The 10918-nt window shown below is 33.0% G+C and overlaps 1 protein-coding gene across 1 annotated transcript; it reads left to right on the top strand.

The window, feature by feature from the left end:
• The first annotated feature begins 2747 nt into the window (after positions 1-2747).
• Positions 2748-4201, top strand: LOC111879805 (protein IQ-DOMAIN 19). Its single transcript, XM_023876237.3, has one exon. The coding sequence runs from the start codon at positions 2944-2946 to the stop codon at positions 4033-4035; it is 1092 nt and encodes a 363-aa protein (XP_023732005.1). The 5' UTR covers positions 2748-2943; the 3' UTR covers positions 4036-4201.
• Positions 4202-10918: the final 6717 nt, after the last annotated feature.

Here is a 10918-nt window from a genome sequence, read left to right as displayed (position 1 = left end):
TTGTCGTAGTTTCAAAATAGCAATCTACTTCGGCATCAAAAAATGCATGTTGATTTGATAATTTTGGTTTTGTGGTGATTATTTGCTAAAAACCTTTGATAATTGGGTTTTTGTCCCAAGTGCAATAAATAGCAATGTACTTTGGCTTTTTGTCTTAATTTAAAAATAGCAATATACTTTAATAGTATTTGTTTACGTTTGATAATTTAACTTATAAGTTTATATATGTTGTTATTTATATGTAGTTGGAAAATCTACGAGCAATACTCAACGACCCGGCATGTAGGGATGAACTTTATTCGTTTTTTCGATCACAGAATAATTAAGGAAACAATGGGAACGAAGATGATGGTATGTAGGGAGGAGCTTTATTTGTATATTACACTTATTGTCACGCTTTGCTACTTGTTAGATTTGTAAAACTTTTGGTTGTTTTATTTAACTACGGGCGACACTATTACTATTGATATTTAATCGGATGTTGATATGTAATTACCGGCGACACTATTACTTTTGATATTTACTCGGATGTTGTTATGTGATTACTGGCGACACTATTATTGGCAACCAAAATTGTTGATTAAAAAAATTAAAAAATGTAAATTGTTATTACCGGCTACACTATTATCGGCGACATCATCATTACCGACGACTTCATCATTAGCGACGATACAAGCATTAGCAGCGGCAATTCTCTTTAGCGGCGACAAATTGATCAATAGCGATGGAGCAATAGTGGCGACTTATTACTGCGACGGGTCGCCGCTATTACCATTACCGCCTTACCGGCGACAATGAGACCTTTCGCGGTGATTTTTGTCGCCGCTAATTGTCTTTTTCCTTGTAGTGTATATCCACATACAGAAAAATGGCAGTGAGGCCGCATTATATATGGTAAACGAAGAATATTTAGCTACATTTTGTGTTTATAGTTAAGCTGGATTCTTTGCATCCTCTCGCTACTTTACTAATAGTGATATAGTTTTATGAGATTAGTTTTTTAAAGTTTTTACTATAAATAAAACTTCATCTTTATATAATTACCTTTATGTGATAGTTTAATTTTTTTGTTATTCGGTGAAGTTTCATTGTTTTTGGTGAAAGTTCGTTGCTCTTTTTTCGCTACCTAAAAAAATCAATCAATAACTCTTTATTACAACAGAAAGTATATTTTTTACTATAAAATTTTGAAATATTGAATTCTATTTATTGTGTGTTATAAAGGTATTTTGGTCCTTGTCAAGTATTTTCATTCCATTCCTTTCTCTTTCTGTATACCAAAAACATAGATGAATGACTCTGTAACCAACAACAGAATGGTAAGTTACCATTCAATTACCTTGTCCATTTCCATTTAATTTAATTGTCATTCTATTCCACCTAATCAACCAGACCTTAAAAAAACGATATTTTAGTTTAGCTTATAAGTTACATACGAAGCACAACCTTTTTTATTTCTTTCCCAACCAAGAATATCTTTTTTGCTATAACGAAAACAGAGTATTGGTCGAATATACTTGTTCTAGTTCTATTTAATACAATCTATTCGTACTTATTTGTTTCTGCATACGACATGGAGTAGTGATTTTTTTTTATATATCTCTTTGTAGATGACTTGGTGAAGAACATGGGCATGTTGTCTAGCCCAAGCTACCTACGTACATGCATCTTGAGGCTGGCAATATCAATAAAATAAATTTTATTATTTTAGTTTTATTTTTATTTTTCACCCTTCGTTGGAAATACAATGCATATTCCCTCTTTCAACGATCTTCATGGATTAAAAATTTTGTATATGTACTTTCAATAAAAACATAAACAAAAGCCTCGCCTATTTAAATACAAGTTTTCGATTTCTACAAAATTATAAGAATCTGTGTGTAACATGAAAATAATTATTATTACTTGAAGTAGTAACATTTAATTTGGTATTGTTTAATTAAAATGGTTTTGCTAGCTTTTGTTAATTTTTAAGGTTATAATGAACTCATATATAAAAATAAATTAGACATGAAGTTATTAGAAAAAAAAAAAAAAAAACATTAAGTTTAACAAAACTAATAAAAGAACACGAACACATAAACAATCATATTTTCTTGTTTGTGTTTATTTATTCATTAAGATGCTAAACGGGAACAAACATAAACAAATTAACAAACATAAATGGGATGAACACAAAAGATCGACCATCGACGAACATTAACAAACGAATATAAATGAACATAAAAGAACAGACATTACATGATCATTCAAACAAATAACCATACATAAAAAAAAATTATACGTGAATCCTAAAATGTAAAACGTCTTAAATCTAAAAATAACTCAAAAATAAAGTTTAAATATCATATTTATCAGAATATTTTAATATTCACACTTTAGGCTCGTCGTGTATAAATTCATATAATCTATTATTAGACCACTTGATATCAACAATTTAAAAAATGTTAAATAAACATTCACTTTAATAAACAAACATAAATAAACATATATACGAGATAGATATTGTTCGTGAACAAACAAAAAGATCTTGTTTATATTTATAAATAAACGTTCTGTCTGAATAATTTTATCACACTTTATGTTCGCTTACAATCCTAAAGTTACTACTCTAAGTTTAAGCAAACACATATTCTATGTGCAAATTTTAAAAACGTTAATGGGAAACGGATAAGTTTGGTATAAAACAAAGAAGGCAAAAAAAATACATAAATATTAAATTAAAATATTTTAGACCAGTCCAAAAAGGCCAAAGATTTAAATAAACATAAAAGATGACAAAAAGAAGAAAGAAGGTGGTTGAAGAAAACATATAAGTATTCCCTTGGGATCTACAAATAATTGAATAGATAGGTGGGTGATTTTGAGAATAAGAAATCAATGAGAAATATAGATCCAGATCTACAAATTATTGACTTTTGGTGATCCAATGACAGTTTAGGAATGGGGAAGACGACCAAATGGATCAAGAATTTGTTGGCCGGAAAGAAAGACAGAACCACCAATCAGCCACCAATCGCCACCCAAGATCGAACCCCAAGAACCCCCATCTCCACCCATCCCACAACTCCCAAGGAGAAGAGCAGATGGAGCTTCCGGCGATCATCCGCCACCTCCACCACAACTCCCAACTCCACCGACATTGCATCCACTACACCCCCCTCTTTCCAACCTGAAAATTTCGAACACAAGAACCATGCTCCGGCAATGGCAGCACCACAAGGGGAGGCAACCACCATGATACGTCTCACCAACATTGATGTCAAGGAGGCTACTTCCGCCATAAAGATTCAATCAGTTTTCCGCTCTTACTTAGCAAGAAAAGCTTTACATGCATTGAGAGGACTAGTGAAGCTGCAAGCGTTAGTTAGAGGTCACCTGGTGCGAAAACAGGCAGCTGAAACCCTCCGGTGCATGCATGCACTAGTGATGGTTCAAGCTAGAGCTCGTGCTCAAAGAAGAACCAAAGATCATCGATCTCTTCAAGGTGTCTACAATCAAGAACTAATGGAAGAAAACATCAAGATTGTTGAAATGGATATGGGTCATGCTCATGCATGGCCGTGTGTCTCCCCGGAGCCTCCGGAAGACTTTGACCAATCTGGTCAACTATACTACTCGAAACCCGATCATTCTAGACCACATTCCACATATTCTATTGCTGATTATACGGAAACCATCAATGATTTGGGGGTTTGTCCAAGTTATATGGCTAACACGCAATCATCGAGGGCCAAAGCTCGATCCCAGAGCGCTCCTAAACAGCGCCCTGAGGATCAGAGTTGGGCCCACGGGAGACAGTCTACAAGTAGTATTAAGAGGAGACCTTCTCTTGAGGGGAGGAATGTGCCACGAGCCGTTAGGATGCAACGGTCATCGTCTCATGTTGGTGCGGGTGCTAACAAGAATCACTGTCCGTGGTCAATCAAGCTCGATAGGTCAAGTGTTTCTCTTATGGAAAGTGAATGTGGCTCCACGAGTACTATTCTAACCAATGGCTATTATAGCAAGTCAGTGGTTGGATATGGATATTGAAGACATCATTAGGAGTTAATCCATGTGAAATCATGTAGCTTCAACGACCATGTTGAAAGAGTATCGTTTGTGTGTCAGTAGATAAGTGTTAATTAAAAGCATTTTCATCATGTTAGTGATATTACAAAAACAAAAAAAAATAAACGTTTTGATTTGTGATGTAGAACTGGTCTAATCTAAAAGATAATGTTATTTATTTTTTTCATCATTTTCTATCCTTGTAATTTTTTTTTTTTAAATGAAAAAGATATTGATGGTACAAAAGGAAATTAATGAAGAGGTTCTTAAAACAAGCGAAGCATACGTCAAATGAGTTGAAATTGTGAGGAGTGGGTTAGGAAAATAGCACCAAAAACATCCACGACGCCAATATTTTTATAATTGAAATTTATACGTGTCAATAAGTATCTTAGACTATGATAGTATGCATGTAAGGTGGTGCCATTGTACACTTATATATGATTAGTTTAATCAGAAGTGAAGACAGTGAACTTTTACACAACAAATATAATGGAAAAGGTTTTTTTTTGTATCAAAATCCTACAAACTTTCACCTTTTGTGTTTAAAAGGTCATATATATATATATATATATATATATATATATATATATATATATATATATATATATATATATATATATATATATATATATATATATATATATATATAGTACACTTATATATGATTAGTTTAATCAGAAGTGAAGACAGTGAACTTTTACACAACAAATATAATGGAAAAGGTTTTTTTTTGTATCAAAATCCTACAAACTTTCACCTTTTGTGTTTAAAAGGTCATATATATATATATATATATATATATATATATATATATATATATATATATATATATATATATATATATATATATATATATATATATATATATATATATATAGTACACTTATATATGATTAGTTTAATCAGAAGTGAAGACAGTGAACTTTTACACAACAAATATAATGGAAAAGGTTTTTTTTTGTATCAAAATCCTACAAACTTTCACCTTTTGTGTTTAAAAGGTCATATATATATATATATATATATATATATATATATATATATATATATATATATATATATATATATATATATATATATATATATATATAGTACACTTATATATGATTAGTTTAATCAGAAGTGAAGACAGTGAACTTTTACACAACAAATATAATGGAAAAGGTTTTTTTTTGTATCAAAATCCTACAAACTTTCACCTTTTGTGTTTAAAAGGTCATATATATATATATATATATATATATATATATATATATATATATATATATATATATATATATATATATATATATATAGTACACTTATATATGATTAGTTTAATCAGAAGTGAAGACAGTGAACTTTTACACTACAAATATAATGGAAAAGGTTTTTTTTTGTATCAAAATCCTACAAACTTTCACCTTTTGTGTTTAAAAGGTCATATATATATATATATATATATATATATATATATATATATATATATATATATATATATATATATATATATATATATATATATATATATATATATATAATTGGGTTGTGAGACCAAATCACTGTTCATTTCAAAATTAATGTTAGTAGTCGGATATAAAAAAAAAAAAAAAAAAAAAAACATTGGAGATGGTAAATCATAGAGTAAGGAGCGTTTTTTCAATTTCTTTAAAATTCCAATGAAATATTTCACTCTTTTCCTGACCCCATATATATTTTATTTTATTATATTTTTTTTATATTTCTAAACTCTTTTATTTTCTAATTTTCGCTTTGACTATTGACTTCCATTTTACCAATATTTTTTCTTTTATTGGAATCTATTAATTTGTAAAACTCATGGTGAAAATTTATGTGAACATATATAACTTTGCAATGAGGGCACTACATGTTTATATTTACATGTTTTTCCATCAATTAATTTTTATTTAATAGTTTTTATCTATCATAATTTTAAAGTTAAATTATTAGTATTTTATATATTATAATTTAGACTCTTATTATATTTTAAAGTTACATTTTGACTCCTTACATAATTTTTTAATAATCTTTTTTTATTGATTTCTTTAGGATACACTTTCAATGTTTAGTTTTGTCCGCCTCCTCCGTACATAATTGTTTGTATCTAAATTTTATTTTGATATATTTGTACTCCACTTTATATAGTTTAATCATCTCCATGGTATATATGGTATCGAGATGTGTTCGCAGCATTGCGCATGGTCCAAACCCTAATTCAAATTAATTTTAGACCTCGTAGAGAATCAAAGTAAAAAAAAAAAAAAAAAAAAAAAAAAAAAAAAAAAAGAAAACTATTAGTGTCTACTTTAGTTGGCCGGTTACCTGGTTGTATCGATGATGTAGCCCTTGACTTCCTATTGTCTACTATTGACTATCTTAATAAGCTTTTCCACATGTGTTTTGGGTGTATAAAAAGGGATAATAGTGGTTGATATCCCTCTTAAATGAGTCAAAAGGATGAAGTGAAGTGTAAAGAAAAGAAGATCGGTGATACCTAGGGTTTTTTGAAAGATGATCTTATCTCCGGTTAGAGTAAGCTTTATCTGGTTGTTTATTTTCTTTTTCTTGTACATCAGTGCGTCACCCATGTTCTTATGTCGGAGGTGATCATTACTTGTTTGTTGATGTCGATTTTGTTGAAATGGACTTAGCTGGATGTGTGACTTTCCTTGAACGATTTACTAGTGTAGACTTTGAGAATTTATATTACTCCTTACGTAATCGTCCTTTAGCGACTGGCATTAGGTTCATATAAAACAAATGGAGTACACCCACCTTATAGATACATCTTATGATGACCCAAAAATATTAATATTCACATATTTTGACCATATATGGGACTGGTTCAAATCATGTAGTGATGAAACTAGTTCTGTAATCTAGGGTGAGGATAAAGAACTTTCTGAAACATATCTTATGTTTGAAGATATCGGTTTGGAAGACGAAATCATTCTAGATGATTTTATTCCTCTAAACAAGACAATTGATGATGACTTCTTGAATAAGTTATATCCAGATGGGGAGAACAATGACAAAAATGAGGATCTAGTCATGGACAATTGTGAGGAGGGAGTGAATGCAAATGTAGTATTCCATTCTATTTTTTTAATCATGCCATACATTGGAGGAAACAAAAACCAATTTTATGTATGAGGGTAAATTCGCTTAAAGTTTCAATAAAGTTTCCCTATAATGCGTGTTCACTTCAAGGTCAATCCACCTAACGGATTTGCAAGAATTTGTTGTTATCTACATTAATGTAACGCCCCATTTCTGTTATGTAATTTAAATAAAGTATTTTTCATTTCTTAAGGGGTACTCGACAAGTCTGTACCCCGACTCGTCGAGTTGAGACGAGATAATCGAGCAAATGGAGTTGGCTACTCAACGAGTCCATGCGCTGGGACTTGGCGAGTCCACCTGTCTGAATGAAGCCCTAATTTCAAGGGTTTGTACCCTATTTAAATGTCATTATAGCCTCCCACCCCAGCCTCCAGCACCTTTAGAGCATTTCCCCCGTAAACCCTATCCCCATTGTTGAGTTGAGTGTGATTGTGTTAGCTTGGAAGCTTTGGAAGAGAAGGAAGGAGAGAATGGCCATAGAAGAGAAAGGAGATCCAGGAGTTAGCTTCCATCTGTTTCTCATTCAGGTAATGAAGTTATGACCTTGTGTATTCCTTCATTAAAACCCCTTTTATGCTTGTTATGTCTTCTTTGGAACCTTTTATGATTCAAAACTTGAGATATGGACTCTCATTTGGCTGGAAACCTTAGATCTGGACGTTATTGAACCCCAGGAACTCTTTATAGCCACCTTTATGCGATCTTGGCCTTGTTCGAAACCCTAAGTGCTTAGTATTTGTTGATTTTGGGTATTTTAGCCTCATACTCTTGTGCATGCACGTAAAGTTGGAAACTTTACGTGTAAAACCAGTTCTAGAAGTTCAGATCTATGTTTTGGAAGCACTAGAACCGATTCGAATCGACTGTGTAGTAACAGCATGCTTGGGACTCGACGAGTTGTTCTTCAACTCGGCGAGTTGTTCTTCAAACTTGACGATTTGTTCTTCAACTCGGCAAGTTGTTCTTCAGATTCGACGAGTTGTTCATCTGACTCGACGAGTCACAGTCTGGACGTGTTCATATGTTGAAGGGGAACTCGACGAGTTGTTCATGCAACTCGGCGAGTCGGATGAAGTTAGACTCGATGTTAGCATCGAAGAAGAACTTGTCGAGTCTTTGCCAAACTTGACGAGTAGAAGTGGGTAGAGGACTAGAATGGATGATAGGGACTCGGCGAGTCCGGTCAACTGAAAGTTGACTTTGACCAGGGGTAAAATAGTCATTTTACCCTGAGGACGTTTATCAGTACCTGACCTAGTGTTTTGTGGGATTTGTAGTCGGATAGTTCCGGAGCAACAGCCAGCCAGCGTTAGAGTTAGCATCTCAGTAGCCAGCGTTACGAGGTGAGTTTTACTTCCAGTAGAAACGGGTCTATGGCCACAATGTCGGTCCGTTTAGTTAGCAGTAGTTCCGGAATTCGGTCTGATGCAGTAGTTCAGTGTGCTTGATGTATTTGTGATTCAAGCATGTCTTTGTGTTATGTATTCCGAACTTCGGTCCGATGCAGTATGTAGTATATGTGTCTATGCCAATTGATATGTCTATGTTATGCTATGTTATGCTCATTCAGTTCCAGACTTCGGTCCGATGCATTCAGTTCCAGACTTCGGTCCGATGCAGGGGAGAAGGTCCCAGTTAGTTCTAGACGTCGGTCCGATGCATTTTCCGTACTTCGGTCCGATGCAGTTTCCGGACTCCGGTCCGATGCAGTGGGCTAGGCCCAATAGTTTTTTATGTGTTATTGTATGATATGTGGTAGTTTGGGGGAGCTCACTAAGCTTCGTGCTTACAGTTTCAGTTTTGGTTTCAAGTATTTCCGCAAGCAAAGGGAAGAACTCGGGATGATGACATCGCACACACCACAGCTTCAGTTTATCCTGGGAGTTTATTTTGGATGTTACTATGATTGATACAGATTTTTTTGACACAGTACTATGACATTTGAGTTGTTCATCCTGTGGTTTTATTATATATGATGTGATTTTTAGTATTATTAAAACAAAAAAATTTTGGATCGTATTTTGGGTCGTTTGAATTAAACCAAATCAAACATTAAACATTGCTAAGAAATCTTGAGCATGTCAAAGAAAATAATCAAAATCAACATTGGATGCTACATTGTGATTTTGGCGATTATCGTGTAATTAAACAACATCAAATGAATACACTTTACAGCTAAAAGCAGCTAATCCCATCGATTTCCTTTTTCAGTCAATTAGGGTTTCATACAGATAGGGTTTCGTACAACAAGGGTATGCTTAATTCACAAATCTTCAAGCTGGATTATCACTACTTCATGACTCGCACAAGTTCGCTTGTATGGGGTTAATGCATTTGCATTTTTCGATAGGAGGTAAGACCTCCAGATCGAGGGAACGAGATGAGCTTGAACTCGACATAGTTGTTCGAAGGAGAAGGATTGGAGCGTAAAAATGGAACACATTTTATGGGTTTGATATCTTCAAAGCCTTACCCGTTTTGTATAGAGATGAGTAAGCAATCTACTTCAAATTTTTTTTCCATGTCGCTTCATTTCCCACATGTCCACATGGTAATCAGTAGATATAGTAGACATTGGCTTATTTAGATATAGTAGACATTGGCTTATTTAACTGTTTATTTTTGACTTTGATGGTCTGAGATTAAAAATTAACTTGAGTAACCGTTTAACACAAAAGTAAAAGTTTGTAGGGTTTTGGCGCCAAAAACCCTAATCAAAATATGCACAAATAAGTATATAAAAATATAAAATCATTACCTTAACTCATTATTTTTCATCAATCAGGTTGTTGCTCATGGGTTACCATTGGTTGCCAAAAAAAATGGAGGCCCCAAAAAATGGAGGCCCAGTAGACATACAACGGGTTAGTCACATTCTTTTATTACATACTTATTATTATTACTAAACTTCATAAAAAACCAACCCAAAATTAACAATTTGGATGTGGTTTTTAGTCTGTTTAATTAAAGGTGTTACGTTGTGTTAGAGTTCCATTTTAAAATTTTAAACCATTATTTAAGTTTTCAACTTATTCAAAGAGTCTAAACTTTTTTTTTTCGTTTAACTTAAAGGTGTTACGTTGTGTTAGAGTTTCATTTTAAAATTTAAACCATTATTTAAGTTTTCAACTTATTCACCAAGTCTAAACTTTTTTTTCTTTTAAATAAAGTCGAAATTTTTATCTTGGTTAAGCTAAAGGTCAGCGCATTATTGCAGGTACTCAACAACGGTTTTCTCATCGATCCCCATGACCAAATATCAATCGTAGACACTTAACTAAAATTGACTACAGACAAACAGCTTTGGTCAATATGTAAGTCAATTTGTTAAGAAACATTCATCTCTTTTCATGGACTGAACATTGCAAAACTTACCTCTCATCTATCGCCACATGTAAGCCACTTCATCCCAGGTGTGTTGTCAACGTGGAGAAACTCTAGAGGTTAAATTCATCAATCATGTTCACTGTAACATCAGTCACTTGAGGTAATAATTATTTAATATCTTTGTAATTTATTTTGTTGGGCTATGGAATAAGTAATGGATTATTGAGTGGACTTTAGCAAGTGGGCCGATAAGAAAGGGCTACCGAAGACGTATGCTAGGCATAAGCTTGGCATACATGGGGCTTAGTGCAGCATTGGATGTGGGGGTTTCATGCACGTACGCGCAGCGTACCAAGGAGTACACGCAACGTACACAAGGTAGATTCAAAACCCTAATTTTTAAGGTGTAAGC

The sequence above is a fragment of the Lactuca sativa genome, chromosome 7 (assembly GCF_002870075.4).
Source record: "Lactuca sativa cultivar Salinas chromosome 7, Lsat_Salinas_v11, whole genome shotgun sequence".
NCBI lineage: Eukaryota > Viridiplantae > Streptophyta > Magnoliopsida > Asterales > Asteraceae > Lactuca > Lactuca sativa.
This window is presented reverse-complemented; position numbering and strand designations above follow the sequence as displayed.

Bases quoted from the DNA above. Each gene is read 5' to 3' on its own strand.
- LOC111879805 (XM_023876237.3), top strand. From the start codon at position 2,944: ATGGGGAAGACGACCAAATGGATCAAGAATTTGTTGGCCGGAAAGAAA.